Source organism: Xenopus tropicalis, chromosome 4, assembly GCF_000004195.4.
Source record: "Xenopus tropicalis strain Nigerian chromosome 4, UCB_Xtro_10.0, whole genome shotgun sequence".
Lineage (NCBI taxonomy): Eukaryota > Metazoa > Chordata > Amphibia > Anura > Pipidae > Xenopus > Xenopus tropicalis.
This window is the reverse complement of record NC_030680.2, coordinates 73,395,984-73,413,650: the sequence shown is the minus strand read 5'-3', so window position 1 is coordinate 73,413,650 and position 17,667 is coordinate 73,395,984. Positions and strand designations below refer to the sequence as shown.

At 38.3% G+C, this 17,667-nt stretch overlaps 1 protein-coding gene across 2 annotated transcripts in view; it reads left to right on the top strand.

Moving 5' to 3' along the window:
• Positions 1 to 17,667, top strand: part of itfg1 (integrin alpha FG-GAP repeat containing 1) — a 109,305-nt gene that overhangs the window by 56,678 nt on the left and 34,960 nt on the right. For both annotated transcript variants that reach the window (XM_012961169.3, XM_012961170.3), the window contains exons 11-13: positions 9,773 to 9,914; positions 13,457 to 13,565; positions 15,765 to 15,808. In XM_012961169.3, coding sequence (XP_012816623.1) covers positions 9,773 to 9,914; positions 13,457 to 13,565; positions 15,765 to 15,808 — 295 coding nt within the window. The remainder of the gene's footprint in view (positions 1 to 9,772; positions 9,915 to 13,456; positions 13,566 to 15,764; positions 15,809 to 17,667) is intronic.

Genomic DNA, 17,667 nt, shown 5'->3' with positions numbered 1-17,667 from the left:
AGCTCTTTGGCAATAACTCAACTCGCTGTGTTTGGAGGAAGAAAAATGCTGCCTATGACCCCCAAAACACCGTCCCCACCGTCAAGCATGGGGGTGGAAACATTTTGCTTTGGGGGTGTTTTTCTGCTAAGGGCACAGGACAACTTATTCGCATTAACGGGAAAATGGACGGAGCCATGTATCGTGAAATCCTGAACGACAACCTCCTTCCCTCTGCCAGGAAACTGAAAATGGGTCGTGGATGGGTGTTCCAGCACGACAATGACCCAAAACATACAGCAAAGGCAACAAAGGAGTGGCTCAAGAAGAAGCACATTAAGGTCATGGAGTGGCCTAGTCAGTCTCCGGACCTTAATCCAATAGAAAACCTATGGAGGGAGCTCAAGCTCAGAGTTGCACAGAGACAGCCTCGAAACCTTAGGGATTTAGAGATGATCTGCAAAGAGGAGTGGACCAACATTCCTCCTAAAATGTGCGCAAACTTGGTCATCAATTACAAGAAACGTTTGACCTCTGTGCTTGCAAACAAGGGTTTTTCCACTAAGTATTAAGTCTTTTTTTGTTAGAGGGTTCAAAAACTTATTTCACTCAATGAAATGCAAATCAGTTGCTATCTTTTATTTAAAGTTATTTTTTCGATTTTCCTTTTGATGTGCTATCTGCCACTGTTAAAATAAACCTACCATTGAAATGATACTGTTCTGAGACTTTTCATTTCTTTGTCATTGGGCAAACTTACAAAATCAGTGAGGGGTCAAATAATTATTTCCTCCACTGTATAAGGGAAGGTTTCTGTTTGTTGTTTGAAAATGTTAGCCATATGCTATATCGATTCTCTTTTAATGCTTCATGATATCAATGTTCATTGATATACGATGGATGAGGTAGTTACTGGTTTAAATTGTGCCAGGATGTCCAAAAATAGTCCAATGTTTCCTCTAATTCCTTCATGGCTGTGCATGCGTGAAAAAAAAAAATATTTTGTGCGCACATTTTAAACCTGTGTGCTCCTTAGGGAAGAAAGATAAAAAAAAATATAGACAGGCTGGTATTTTTTTTTCCATAAAAGCTGGCAACCCTAGCCCTTACACATGTTTGTATCTGCAGGCAAATAGGGAAAAGTTATAAGCTTGTCTGAGACATTTGTGGAAAAGCCAAAATACACAAAGAAGGAGCCCCTTTGAGGCCAATTGTCAGCAGCATTAACTGTGTGACTTATAACATTGCTAAATACGTGGCCAACATCTTAGCCCCCTTAGTTGGAAACACAGTACACCACATTCAGAACTCCATGGACTTTGTCAAAAAAGTGAAGGAGTTAAAGCTGGAGATCGATGATACAATGGTGTCCTATGACGTAACATCTCTGTTCACATGCATACCCACTGTCGAGGCAATTGATACAGTGAGGAAACGGCTGAAACAAGACACCACCCTCAGCAGCAGAACAAAGCTGACCCCAGAACAAGTTTGTTCCTTACTGGACCTATGTCTCAATACCACTTACTTCAAGCACAAGGACGTTTTCTATAGACAAAAACATGGCTGTGCCATGGGTTCGCCTGTGTCTCCAATTGTAGCGAACCTTTACATGGAAGAAGTGGAAAAGAAAGCCCTGGACACCTTCAAGGGAACAACACCAAGTCATTGGTTCAGATATGTGGATGACACCTGGGTCAAAATTAAAGAACGCGAGGTTCCAGCCTTCACCAAACACATAAACTCGGTGGACAAAAACATCACGTTCACAAGGGAAGATGTGAAAGACAGCAAACTGGCTTTTTTGGACTGTGCTATAGTTATCAAAGAGGGGAGGGACCTGGATATTGAAGTATACAGGAAACCCACCCACACAGACCAGTACTTGCTGTTTGATTCCCACCACACTTTGGAACATAAACTGGGTGTAATTAGGACTCTACATCATCGGGCTGAAACTGTGGCATCCAATGCAGAGGCCAAGGAGAAAGAATATAAACATCTAAAAGGAGCTCTGAAAACTTGTGGGTACCCAGACTGGGCCTTCATCAAAACCAAATCAAAGACCAACAGAAAGACCAGACCTACAAACAGAAGGGAGGAACACAGCAGGCGAAACAACATAGTCATTCCATATGTTGCTGGAACATCAGAAAAACTTAGGAGAATTTTCAACAAACATCGCATTCCTGTGTTTTTCAAACCCAGCAACACCCTGAGACAGAAGCTGGTGCACCCAAAAGACCCAACACCCAAGCACATGAAAAGTAATGTGGTCTATGCTGTCCAGTGTAGTGAAGAGTGCTCAGACTTATACATTGGGGAGACAAAACAACCTCTCTGTAAGAGAATGGCCCAACATAGGCGGGCAAACTCCTCAGGACAAGACTCAGCGGTCTATCTACACCTCAAAGAAAAAGGTCACTCTTTTGAGGACAGTAACGTGCATATTTTGGACCGAGAGGACAGATGGTTTGAAAGAGGTGTGAAAGAGGCCATTTATGCCAACCTGGAAAAACCATCCCTGAACAGAGGAGGGGGCCTGAGACACCGCTTGTCACCAACATACAATGGCGCGTTGACATCCTTACCCCGGCAGTTTCACAACAGTTCACACTTCCAGTCATGTACTTTGAAGGATTAACACCTTCATCAATGAGAATCTTGGTACCATTGTGATTGGATCATACCTTCTTACACCTGTCAGTTTCAGCTAACACCTAACTGAACAAGTTCAATGGAACCATTGTGATTGGATGTCTGTGACTCTACTACCATCAAGAGTTTAAATACCGGGGAATTCCCTACCAGTCATTTGAACTGAAGAAGCCACTCGGATGAGTGGTGAAACGTTTTCAAGAAAAAACTCAGAAAAGTCCAGTTGTTTTAGACTTAATTCTACTAGATACTGTATATCATGACCTGGATGAATGAGAATCTTCATAGACATACTGCATTTCACTTTGCAAAAAAAATTTGTGAAACCAAAAAAAATTAGCGAAATGGCAAAATTTTTCCAAATGTATTGATGTCAGTGGGTGTTTCACTGTGATTTATCTAAAACCAAGTGCATTGGAGTCAATGGGTGTTTTTCAGTGCATTTTTTTTCTCATGCCAAATACATTAAAGGAACAGTAACACCAAAAATTGAAAGTGTATAAAAGTAACTAAAATATAATGTGCTGCTGCCCTGCACTGATAAAAGTCTACTATAATTTATATAAATAAGCTGCTGTGTAGTATGGGGGCAGCCATTTGAAGGAGAAAAGGCACAGGCACATAGCAGATAACAGATAAAACACTATTGTATTCTACAGAACTTATCTGTTATCTGCTATGTAACCTGTGCCTTTTCTCCTTTTTTCCAGCTTGAATGGCTGCCCCCGTGGCTACACAGCAGCTTATTATATAAATTATAGTAGTGTTACTGTAGCAAACACACCAGTTTTACCAGTGCAGGGCAACAGTGCATTATATTTTTATTACTTTAAAGTACTTTTATTTTTTGGTGTTACTGTTCCTTTAAAATTAGTGGGTTATGTTTATCGTGTTTTGTTCCACCACCCTGTTCATTGGAGTAAATGGGCATTTTTTCTCAAGTTTTCTTTTAAGCATGAAAAAACATGATTCGTTTTCTGACAAAACAAACATAAGAAAATTCTAGCACAGATTCATGAAAATATTCATCTCTCGCAAAACCACATTTCTCTGCAAATCTGTGAAAAAATTGCTTATCCCTACAGATGATTAAAGAAAACACCTGCAGGTGAAAACAAATGTAGGAGTTAAGTGTGAAGAATGAGTATTAAAATGTAAATATCTTCATAGTGGAAAATTTGAAAAGAAACAAGTGGTTTTTATAGCAAAAGGAACCAAAATATCTTTGGTAATTCCTACTTTTCCTATAAATCTATGTGTATCTGGTAGCTTCCACAGCAAATGGCAAATGCAGCAGTTATGTTTCTGTATAAAACAAAGTATTTAGCTTGCAGTCTGAAGAAGCAGTACCTGCTTGATCTCTGCTGTTGCAACATTTTACAGATGAATATTTTTTTTGAGTATTTTTAGAACCAAAACATCCCTACATATAAATATAGATATATATAGATATATAGGACTAAGCCTTGAGAAACATCCCAACTGGGACCAAAACGTAACGTGGCTGTATATTCCTACTAAATAAACATTTGGTTTTTCACAAAAAAATCCATCTCCCATAGACTCCATTATAAGCAAATAATTCTAATTTTTAAAAATTATTTCCATTTTCTCTGTAATCATAAAACAGTATCTTGTACTTAATCCCAGCTGAGAACTAATTGCTTTCTTCAACTTTCTACGGCCACACCAGGCTAACTTCTCAGCCTGTGGATAAACGCTCCAAGCAGCCCTGTTGTATGCACATTTTTGAAAACTGTATGGGATGTTTAGCAAGCCCTGATCTTTGAATTAATGTTAGAAAATGTTATACCACTAAGGGCTATAGTCTGCAGCCCTGCATACACCATCATTTGGTTTGGAGCATGAATTCACCATCAGTGAGCACAGGCTTGCTCTAAGCAGAGTTTACTAATGATTTGCAAATGTGGTACTCCTTGTGTGATATTGCCTCTGTTTGTAAACATGATATATTTTCATTCCAAGTTTTATGTCTGTATTACATATGCTTTTCCTTAAAATGCTCAAAAAAACACATTCCAATTGTTCCAAGCTAATCCCCTTTCTTGGAAGATGCTTATCGTTCTACACCCTGTTTAAATGGGACTGTTTGGAACTTAGGAGCCAGTAAGCATTTAGTTCACATTACTCTTTGTCTGGAGGCCTCACAGTCCTTGATATCTTTTATGAGTGTCCTTTTCACGAAGTACCCAGCACTTTTTCTTATCCACTGGCTCAAGATGCTACCCGCTTCTTACTCTTACAACATGCTCCCTATCTTTTTCCCTTTGCTTGTCTTTTCCCTTTAATATTGGTCCTACAGTTCTGGCTACCATGTTGGATGTTATTTAATTGTTTTCCCTCAGATGTAATACATTAACAGATCTAATTTCAGTGATTGATTACTCTGATTAACAGGATAAATACTGGCCTATCCTTCTGACTTTGTTCAGTTTAGAATATCAAATAGCAAAAGAAAGAAACTTTAGTTTTTGTTGTAGTCATCACTTTGAAATAGGCAGTGACAAATAATTTTCTTATTTAGAAAGTGCTATATGTTTTTTTTTTTTAAAGTTTGAAATGAGTATGTTTTCAAATAGTCGATTGTCGTGTTATAATATTGCACATTTTAACTAACTTATTGACAATAACTGCTAAAATATAGACAGCACTTTTTTTTTAAAAAAAAGCTTTGATCTGAAATAGGTTGAGAATATAGGTTGTAATAGCCAGTAACTGAAATATTGCACAATCCTGAATAAGTTTAATGATTAAAATCTTATTTGAATCGATGGATCAGGGCAAATGGTATCCCAGACAAAGGTTTAGTGGACTTACAAAATAAAGGACTTCACACTGATGGCCACTATTCCTGCAATTTAATCTAATCGTTTGGCCAGAATTCCCCAAATGAGCAGATCTTTCCCCAATATGCCCATCTGGAGGTGGGTGGTATGGAATTGTTTCGAAAATTCATCCTTTGGGTCAAACAGATTGCTGGGATAGAGGCCAGTGCGCTCCTCCTCCCAACAGGATTTTTAAATCTGCCCAGTTGACGACATCTGGACAATTTTAAGTCAGTTCAAATCAAACTCAGAACCCCATCAGCACTTTAGATCTACCTGTGCATGTAGGGTTGCCACTTTTTCTGGAAAAAAAATAACAGCAAGCATAATTTTTACAGGCCTGTGTGTATGGCTTGTAGAAATTTGCTCAAAACTAACTGCACTTTAGCATCTATTTTGGCAAATCAGACCTATAGTTTCTTGCTTACATTTCTCTGTTTGCAGTTGTGCAAATGTGCCATACTGATACTTAGACAATTCAGTATTATAATTGTCAGTTTTCAACATTATAAGAGGGGGCCATGGATGGGCACTTGAAGTACCATACAGTAGTAAACAAGCAGAATAAACTGAATAAGGAATAATGAAATGCCAGCTAATTTTTCAGACCTTTTTTGGAATGCTATCAACGTAAGATAAGAAACCTCTGTTCTGTTCTTCGTATAATTATATGAAGCAAAAGAGCCTTGTTAATCCCATATGACTCGGTAGGTCTCTCAATCATAAAACAATTAGTGTCTACTTTTACTCTACTTTGTTTAAATAATTCCCATGACTCCTTGATTGAAACAGAATTGATGGTCAATTACCCAAATGCTTTGCTATTGTCCAGTTCAACAATATTATATGAGTCCCTTTGGTGTAATTCATATTAAAAGAAACATTCTGTGATTCTAAGCAAATTAGGTATCTAATTGTAAACTATAAATTATAATCCTGTAGCTGAATCAACAATATTATTCTGCAACAACTAGGGAAAATTATACACCAACAAACTGTACATAAGTTCAAATAAAATAAGTGAAAACATAAAAATGAGTTTTATTTAAAGGCCAGTGTCAAAATTATATACAGTGCCCATAAAAAGTCTTTACCCCTGTTGAATTTTCTGTTTCATTGTAATAGATCATTAAATCACAGTGGATTTAATCTTATATTTTTAAAACTGATCACAAGAAATAGAGCCTGAATGCTGGTTGGGGAAACAATACTATTTTGGACGGAAAATGCTTCTGGCAAGCGATAAGCCATGGCATTGGAAGAGAGCTTCTGGTTGGGGGTGGCCATGTTGGAACTTTACACATGACATGTTATTGCTTCTTTTGGATCGGGCCTAAAGCTATAAAAGAATGTGACCATAACTCATGGATATAAGTTGTGAAATAATTTAAGGCATTACAAATATAATGAACCTTAACACACCACCTTCATTGTTAGCAGGAATTTCCTTCCTAGACATTTTGAAGGTCAGTCTCATTAAAAATAATGCTCTCTCTGAAACTCATTTGCTTTCACACAGTGCTATGACTCAGGATTTCAAGTCCTGGCTGTTTTACTGGAATTCAGCCTTGTTTATAGGTCTTTTGGTCAGTGGTGACAGTGCAAAATCACTTTAGCAACTTAATCCTGAAGATGTCATTGGCGGACATATGTTTTCCGAACCAGTTTAGATTTTGTGTTTAAAATAAAATAGCTATGGGGTAAGACAATTATGCCATAGTCTTAAAGGGATTTAGTCATGAGAAATCATGCTATTTCCAGAATGCATCAATTAATAGTGCTCCTTAAGCACAATATTGTACTAATATATGTTTTTTTTTACTTTACAAATTAATATAAAATTAATCAGTGTAAGCACTTGCAATTTATTTGTAAATTACACTGTAACATAGCAAATAATTCACTTTACCATTTAAAATTTTATTCTTGAACTAATAAATGTATTTTTTTTAGTTGTGATTTTGGTGTGTAGGCAGCCATCTCAGTGCATTGTGCCTGAGTCTGAGCTTTCAGAAAGTGCCAGTGCTACACATTAGAACTGCTTTCAGGTAACCTATTGTTTATCCTACTCCCATGTAACTGGAGGAGTCCAAAGCTGGACTTGGATTTCTTAGGTACCTTCCCATTGTTCTGCTGATTGGCTGCTGGTAGGGGGGTGATATCACTTCAACTTGCAGCTTAGCAGTAAAGTGCACAGGTCAGGTCACATGGCTGTAGCACCCTGGGAAATGAAGAATATATCAAATTTCAAAATTAAATATAAAAAAAATCTGTGTTTTTGAAAATGGATTTCAATGCAGGATTTTGCTGTAGAAGCTCTATTAACTGAAGCGTTTTGAAAATAACATGTTTTCCCATGACAGTATTCCTTTAACTATGTTTTTTTAGTATGAAAATAAAAGTATTTCATCTGCTAATACAGTGAACAGGACACAACACCGCCACCTGTCTACATTTGGGAAAAATGAAATAATTTACAAAATGTTTTAAGAGCTGCAGCACAAGGAAAAACCAGTGGTGGTCCAAATGCCTTTGTCTGCCCGTTAATACTTCTTATAATGTGAAATGAAAAGTGCCCTGGCTTATGCACATGAAGCATTTATGCAGCAGAGGTCTGCCTGTCACTGCTTCATGTGCATAACTCAGGGTGCTTTTTTTATGTTACAGTGGCATTTTAGCCACTTTATCATTGTTAATGGCCAGCAGACAGCATTCTCTGTGTGCCATAGTCCTAATGGAAACTGCCTAACACTACTAGAACTGGTGGTTATTAAATGTCTGTATTGTGCATTTTCAGACCTGGAACTGCTTGTTCTCTGTATCATGCAGCTTTACGTCATTAGAAAGCAGCAACTGTCAAAAAAATGCCATTAGCTGCAGCTTCTGAAACAGCTTTTACAGCTTATCTGACTATAATTAGCCCCCTGCATCTCACTAGGCTTTATGTTTTAAGTCGTGCATTAAGGACCCTTTATAGCATAGACGTTATGCAGTGATTTACAGAGATTGTACAATCATATCTCTGTTCCAGAGAAGAATGGACAGGCCCACACACAAGTATATTGACACACTCTACCAGGTAGAGTGTATGTTTTTGAAGACTGGACCACTCAGAGTGAAATTCATACAAACTTGGGGAGAGCATGTCCATTTAGTAGTCCCTTGGATGGAAATGCATGGTAAATGGAAGGCTTTGTTTTTAAGAATGTGCACATGAGCTCAGACAACAGAGAAGGCAAGAGGTGAAAGGAAGGCAGGCAAATTATAGAGTTTTAGGCAAAATAGATACACTGAATGTAAATATCTGCTCATTTCCTGGGTCTGTCAGCAAAGAGTAAACATTCAAGACCTTGCATTCTAACACTTTTTTGTAACTGGACGAATTACTGATTCCTTGGGACTGGGCACTAGATTTAAAGAGGATGCTAGAAGAATGCGTTGGAAGACCTTTGGGTAGCCTTTTGTGTTTAGTGCTTTAACTAAAGGAAATGTTTACTTTACTAAGCTTACCCTTAAATATCAGGTTTCCTCATATAAATCATAGTTGCAATGTACTGCCATTTTAAAGTGCACTTTTTTAAAGTTATCTACCTTTTTACTCCGCGTTTTTTTGCAGATCCTCAGGTACCTTCTCTTTCCACTCTGGATGGGGTTGCAGACTCCCTGGCTGAGTCAGCGATTCTGCCTGCTTTGGATTATGGTGTATGTCAAACTCTGTAGCTGCTGTGTAGACTGATCTTAGCATGTTGTGCATGCTCCATCCTCTGCACAGCGATTTCCATTCTCTGTATCCAATTGGCTATTACCATTAGAAGCAATGTAGCCAATTAGATAAGTTATATGCAGATTACCATGAAGAGCAATGACATGCACAGTAATGTTGATCCTGAGTGTTAGGACGTGTAGTACTGTAATTATCACTGCTTAACTAGGTATGTAACAAAAACAATGACGTTTTTATTCCAGTGTCAGTAAATTGCAAATATGTTTTATATGAGGACTGCAGTTGTTTAGAGTGCAGCTATAAAAGAAGAACGATAAAAAAGGACATCATATTCTGAATACTGAGGTTTGGCACAACTGCCTGTGACAACCGTGGATTGTGATATTGATTTAAAGGGTCTAATAATAGCTATGTTGTTTGGTGTATAGCAGAGTTTTGATAACTGACATATAATGGTGAAAAACAATGCATTTGTCATATCCAAGTCAAAAATGATGATTTAGGAAATACACAGTGCTAACATTGATTTTGCTTATTTTACCATGCCATTCTTTCTCTTTGACAGCAATCAACAAGCTTTTTTACTTGAAAATGTGCCATGTAAAAACAGTACCTGCACAAGAATGTTTGAAGTCCACTGGGAAATTTCTGATCTCAATCAAATCAAGGATGCAGAGGTGGCAACCTTCTTTGACATTTATGAGGATGTAAGTTCTTGGCTTTTCACACTTGTTTGTGTTTTAATTGCCATTTACCTGTTTTTATTAATTGTTAGAATATACTCATATATATATAGCTCTTTAATGTCACGTTTGTGAGCCAGAGTAGATAATGAAAGCAAATTACTTCATTAGAAAGCAACTTGGAATCTGTAAGCAGATTGGTGAAGATTTATAGAATATTTGCCACAATGATGCATTGCACAAATTATCTTTTTTTTAAATGTATTTAAGTTCCAAGACTTGAAACTTTTTCTGAGGAAGAATACTTAACTTGTTTCTGACCCCAGGTACACTGTTATTCTGAGTCATTAAGTTCAGAATACTCCATGCTTTACTATAGCTCCAACTGCCAATGATTACAGTCTATTTAAATAGGTAATTTTAGAATTTAGCATTGTATAGCAGGAAATGTATAGTGGTAACCCACTAGTCTAATTAGTTTGAATAATAATATATATTCATTGTTTTGAGTGCTCACTTCAGTTGCTTGCCATATATTGCTTTGTTGCAACTTACAGGCCCAGCTCAAAAAGACACACACAAAAAATTTAGTAAACCCTGTAACCTGCACATTTGCATATTTTGTTTACACCCGTTCCCCAAGTGTTAAACCTGCAGCCTGAGCTGCAAATCGCCCTCCCTTGGGAAGAACATTTTTCTGCAGCAAGTAAAGGAAGAGAAAAACAGAAATACATATTTGCTGTAAACCAGTGCTGTCCAACTTATGTGGTGCCGAGGGCCGGAATTTCTCTAGCATACATAGTGGAGAGCCACTAATGGAAGCCATTTTTGACCACGCCCCTTTTTTAAACTGCACTCACTTCAAACCACACCCATTTTATCACAGGAGCTTTTAAGACCATGTCCACATTAATGGTGGTAGTGCAGCAAAAACCCAAATGCTTGGTGCTCACTACAGAGATATCAACCATCATTCATATGTGAAAGAATTATATTATGTCATATTAAGATACACCCTTAAATCCATATAGTAACATAGTAAGTTGTGTTGAAAAAAGACATACGTCCATCACGTTCAACCATAATGACTATATATAACCTACCTAACTACTAGTTGATCCAGCGGAAGGCAAAAAACCCCAACTCAAGCCTCTCTAATTTGCCGCAGAGGGGAAAAAATTCCTTCCTGACTCCAAGATGGCAATCGGACCAGTCCCTGGATCAACTTGTACTAAGAGCTATCTCCCATAACCCTGTATTCCCTCACTTGCTAAGAATCCATCCAGCCCCTTCTTAAAGTTATATAATGTATCAGCCAGCACGACTGATTCAGGGAGGGAATTCCACAACTTCACAGCTCTCACAGTAAAAAATTATTTCCGAATATTTAAACGGAACCTCCCTTCTAAACGGAGTGGGTGCCCTCGTGTATGTTGGAAGGACCTACTGGTAAATAAAACATTAGAAAGGTTATTATATGATCCCCTTATATATTTATACATAGCTATCATGTCACCTCTGAAGCGCCTCTTCTCCAGTGTAAACAGACCCAACTTGGCCAGTCTTTCTTCATAACTGATACTTTCCCTTTACCAACTTAGTTGCCCTTCTCTGGACCCTCTCTAACTCAATAATGTCTCATTTGAGCACTGGAGACCAGAACTGGACAGCATATTCTCCTTCTCCCCTGTGGATAGCACAACAATCCCCAGCATATAATTACACACCTTAGGGACAATTTAATTGCTATTTACAACTGCTAACAAACTCCCAGAACAAACCTCTGACAGGTTCACCTCCCGCAGGCAGCATAGGGCAGCCAGAGTATGGCACACACAGGCAGAATAGGGCCTATGCTGCCTGTGTGTGCCATACTCTGCCTGCCCTACCCCACCTTTGTGTGCCATACACACAGGCAGCATAGGGCAGGCAGATTATGGCACACACAGGCAGTACATACAGTGACACAATGCTGGCACTGTTCCTACAGTCTTTCTGAGGTGTGAAGAGGTGAACAATGTGAGTGCTTACAGTCTGAGCGTGAGGTGTGAACAATGCAGTGGGTGAACAATGCAGAGATTAAAAGGTGTGAACAGTACAGGGGATTACATGGTTAAACAATACAGGGGAATTACAGCCTGAATCTGAGGTGTGAACAATGCAGGGGGCCAGAAAATCTCCGTACTGATACCATTTAAAGTTAGCACAAAGGTACGCCATCAAAGCAGCCAAACAGGTGGGGGGGGGGCACACAGAGGGGGGTCGCGGGCCGCCAGTTGGACAGCATTGCTGTAAACTATTAACTGCAAACAATATTCACCTATCAACAGTTTAAGAACTGGTTTGCAACTTCATAGAGAACATGTTTAAAGAACATGAACCTGTGGCAAGGTTTAGTACTCCTCGCTCACACAGGCCTACAACCCTGCATAAAAAACAAGAGCTCATTCATAAACACTATCTGAACTTCCAAATATGAATCTAAATGTGTGTGAGTGTGTGTGTTTTCTACACATATATTCCTGGTTTCACAGATTGAAAGGAAGCCATTATTATCTGTCTCACTGGGACCTTTGCTTTAAAAACGGGGTAATGCACTGATACTCTGGTGACAATAAAAGTTTTATTGTCACATGGCAATGAAGATGAGGGGAAACTGCATTACTCTGTGAGCTTAAGGCTGATACCACATGGGGCTGATTCTTGGCCTGCGGAAAAACACTGAACTGGTGCCGGCAGAGGAGCTAGTTTTTGGCCTGCATTTTTCCACAGGCAGAGAATAAGCCACATGTGGCATCAGCATAGTTAGGGGGGTAAAGGGCAACTAGCCAGTCTATCATGATTCCTTTCAATCTTTGTTAGCAAGTTTGGCAGTGTTCAGACAGTGTTTTTGCACCTTTGTACTAGGTCATTTAACAAGGAAGAGTATATTATGTTCCTTTAATAAATAATGAGGAATCACAAGAGCCTAAAAAGGTCCAATATTGAGATAACTGAGTTAACAAAAGCACCACTTGTGTTTTCCCACGGGCAGTTTACTTTATTGCCAATGGGAAGGCATTTGGAGGAGATTAGTCACCCACAGTAGAGAAGTATTGCAGTGGCTAATCTCCTTGTGTGGTAGCAGCCTTAAATTTAACAAATGCTGAGATTCCTTTACAGCAATTGGAAACTGAGGTGTGAAGTACTTTATGGATTTTTAAATGGACTTCTTTTTTTTTATTTGTTTCTTAATAAATATTATTTTCTTCTGCTGCTTTCCAGCTTTCAAGTTGGGGTTGCTGACCACGGCAGGCAAACAAATTTTGCTTTGTGTGATTAGGATGATATCTGGGATGTTCACAAGTGCTGTTATCAGCAGCAATCATAACCTCCCTTGTGCCATAGCACATGGGAAGTGTTGGGTTATTTAAGAGGGATAATATTTCTCTCCTGGAGAGAAGAGGCCCAGGCCAAAAGAAATGTTTTTATTTGCTAGTATTAAGTCAGCCTATGTTTAGCCCTGCTGTTGGTTCTTTTTAATTTATGAGTGTATATCTATAAAATGTACTATTTTCATATTTCAGGGAATCCTGGACATTATTGTCTTAAGTAAGGGTCTTTCAGGTGACAACTATGCCATCCATGTACTTGTGAATAACTTTGAAGCTGATGCCTACTTTGTCAAAGTCATTGGTAAGTGTCATAATAATACATTTACATGTTTTAACGTTCTCTAAAGTCATCCACAGATGCACTTATGCATCAGTGTACTTTCTCTTGTATTCTAATGCCACAAATAACTTAAAATTTCCATTCTGTTTAAAGCCTTGAGCATTTCAGCAGCAGTAGCCAGCTGAGTGCTGTAAGTACTAATAGTGTTTCCCCAATAAAAGTACAAAAATACCAAGCTGTACACAATTTAAAAAGTGAATTAAGTCAGCAGGTGGGGCATTGTTCTAAGTGTCCCCTATATCTTTCACACTGGCAGCCAAAACTAGAGAAGGTTGTTCAGTACTGATATTAAAGTGCCGGGGCTAATGTTGCAGCCTGACTTGGCATAACAGGTCTCTTCTGTTCTGCTCATGCATCAGTTGGCATAATATTTGACTTAAAGGAGAAATAGGCTAGAAACATTGTACCCCCATCTTCTTTTCTGCTGATCCACTGCCTCCTCCTTTAATTCATTGGGCATCCAACAGTCTGTCACTCTGCTTATTCTTATACTATGCTCTTCTTCTAGTTCTTTCTTTTTTTCTTTAATCTTTCTCTTTTTTCATGCCTTTGTGTTTTCTTTGACACTTGATATTGTACTCATAATGATCATTATTATATGATGTATATTTGTCTGAATTTGATGATGCAATGTGTTTACTATTATGTCATTTCTGGGAGTTTTGTCACTAAAACTGTCCTGGTGGTATAAAAACCCTTTAGGCCAGTGATCCCCAACCAGTGACTCGTGAGCAACATGTTGCTCACCACCCCCTTTGATTTTGCTCCCAGTGGCCTCAGAGTAAGTGCCCATTTCTGGCTTGGAGGCATGTTTTGGAGGCACAGAGACACAGTTTTACACTAAGCAGAACCTGCTTAGAAGAACAATATTCTCACACCCTGAATGGCAATTGCTTCTGATAACCCAGACCTCCTATACTTTACAAAAAGCAGGTTACTCAAAGACTGGAATAGGTTTCAGCATCCTGCAGATCAAAGTTACCTCAGAATTGTCCTGCACTGATAAAATGCACCACTTAGCGGCAGATGAGAGGCTGCACATATAAGCAGTCTGGAGCCATAACATAGGCAGTTACTGAACTATGATCCTTCAGGAATTACATGGCACAATCTTAATCTGGTCCTGGCCCATGTTCTAGACTGCTGGCAGACACTAAATTAGTCTGCAAATCAGGAACATTTAATTTTATTATTGTGAAAGCTGTAAAGCACAAAATAAAGCTACACATTTTGCCAAATGCAATTGCATTTTCATTGTGTATTGCTCTTTTGTTCATTTTATTACTAGTGCCTATTCCACAAAGACAAATTGTGAGTTGAGAATTCATTTGCAAGTTTTGTAGATGGAGCATCTTATTAAAACATTTTCATTTAATCACAGTATTCCCCTATCTGTTTTGACTCTACATGTTGTCAAAGGATAAAATGCTCTTGAACAGATGTTGTGTAAGTATTAGCGATCTGAGGGGAAACAGCGAGGGAGAAGTTAATTGGTCATCTGCTAGAGTAAAGATCTGACTTCAGTTTCACAGGCAGGGTACAATCTGTCACCAGTGGAGTGCATGAAAAACAGTCCCTCAATTTATTCCATTAAATTATTACGAAATAGAGTAGAAATGTAATTCTTCAAATATTTTTTTACCATGTTCTTCGGCTGGTGATGTCTAGGGTAAGTTTCGAGATCATTTGAAATATAAAAGCTACGTCTAATATATTCAGATTGCTGGGCTACACTGATAATAAACCGATTGCATTTAAATTTAGCACAATCTGTGCAGCCCATGTAGCTGGATGTTTCGCAATTTTTAAGATGATCTGGTAACCTTATTCTATACATGAGTTCCTACTTTTATGTATACTGAACTACAACTACCAGTATCCTCCCAACAGCTATTGGCATTTTTTGGGTTTACTATGGACTTCAGTGGATTGAACATCAATCCCAATAATCTGCTAACAAAAGCATGACATCTGGTTCAACGATCATATGCTAAGTAAGTAAGTATATCAGCCTAGGAAAAACAGCCATTTTAGAGTGTATATTTTGTGTATAAATTGTTGAAAGAGCTTTATAGGATTTTAACCGGTCAAAAGCAGAGGGTTTAGCAGATTTTAATTCACTTGTGCTGTCTTGTAATGTTTAGCCATCTCTTTCTACAGTGCTCAGTGGCTTCTGTTCCAATGACTGCCCTCATCAAGTTAAGGTAGGATACTAAACATATAAAATAACTTACTTAGAATAACTTACATTAATAAATTAAACATAATTTAATTTACTAACAGTTTAAACAAATATAAGAATTTCATAGTTTTAGCAAAGCTTTTTTTCACCTAAATTATTCTTGTGCTTTCTTCTTTTCCACTTAAATGATCAGCATTGTCTATTTTAGTAGCCATGGCTAGTACCTGCTATTAGTAGCTCCTTGTGTCTTTACCCTTAGGGCAGTGGCAGACAGGGAGATTAGTCGCCCGTGACAAATCTCCCTTGTCGCGGGCGACTAATCTCCCTGATATGCCATCCAACCGGCTTGAATGTAAATTGCCGGTGGGATGGCATATGCTGTGCCGTGATTTCCCGAAATCACAGAAGTTTCCTCTCAAGGCAAAATCGGGAAATCGCGGCACCACATATGCCATCCCATCGGGGATATTTGTCGCGGGCGACTAATCTCCCCGTTTGCCACGGCCCTTAGCGTTTACAGTCTAAATGATTAGTGTCTTAGTGATAAGTGTATTTTAAATGCACTTAAATATTGTTAATTTAATGCATACCTCCCAACTATCAAAATCACTAATAAACCATTTAATATCTTAAATGTTAAAAGAAAAAATATATTTCTTCATTCTGTTTATTAAACAATTACCACAATTTCAATAAACTCCAAGAATTAAGGGGAGATTAGTCGCCCGCGGCAAGGGAGATTTGTTGCGCGGCGACTAATCTCCCCATGTGTCACAGCCCTAAGACTTGGGCAACAAATATGAAAAATAATTTGGTCTTCCTTTGCAGTTGCAGCTAGTATAAGAAGGCAGAGTAGACATTATTAATGGACTTGTCCTGTACTTCCTACTTCTGTTATTCAATGAATCTTTATATGTTGTGCTTCTAACATAAAGGGAAAGTAAACACCTGTATGTCCACTATTGTTGCTTTCGATGTGTTCCTTTTTACAAGATCAGTCTGCAAGGAACACAGATTTTTAAATGCATGTCAGTAAGGTCTACTTTCCAAAGCTTTTATACGATTGATTTTCTTGAAAGGATGAGTCCCAAAAGAATTGCTGTGCTTGAAAAATCTGCTCCATTTTTAACTTTCTTTGAATATTTTCATCCCTCTCAACTCACTTTTTCTTTGCCTGCTTTTTTCTTCTACAAGCATATTCAGCATAATATATGGATAAGGGCTAAACAGAAAATTTTACTTTTTAACCTGCCTTCATTAGCTTGAACATATAAACCTCCTAAATCCTTCATTGAAAGGTTGGTCCTGAAATCAATACATTTAAAAGGTATCTGGAACATATTAATTTATACTTTTAAAGGTCCCCATACACCATAAGATCCGCTCCCAAGCGAGCGGATCTTCTCCCGATATCCCCCACCTACGGGTGGGCAATATCGGGAGAATCCATGGTAATTCGATCGTTTTGCCCTGGGGCCAAACGATCGAATTATAGTTATGGGCATAGGTAAAGTTGGTCCGGGGACCGCATCAACGAGCCGATGTGGTCCCCGATGCAACTAGATTTTCTAACCTGCCAGATATCAGTCGGGCCGATATTGGCAGCTACTATCGGCCCGTGTATGGGGACCTTTAGTCCTTGCATAAATATATGCTAAAGATTCTTAAAATCAGTTTAAACTCAGTTTTTTACAACTTCACTAATAATTCTGTACATTGGCTGTGTAAAATCAGATTAGGGTATCAACTTTATAGGTTGCAGCCAAGTTTCTGCCTTATTGTGTTGTAGTTGCTTTAGAATTTCTACATAACCTTCCTTCCTCATGATGCCATATATTTTCTCAAGTGCATCAGTGACTTTTGCAGCAAATCACCCCCCAT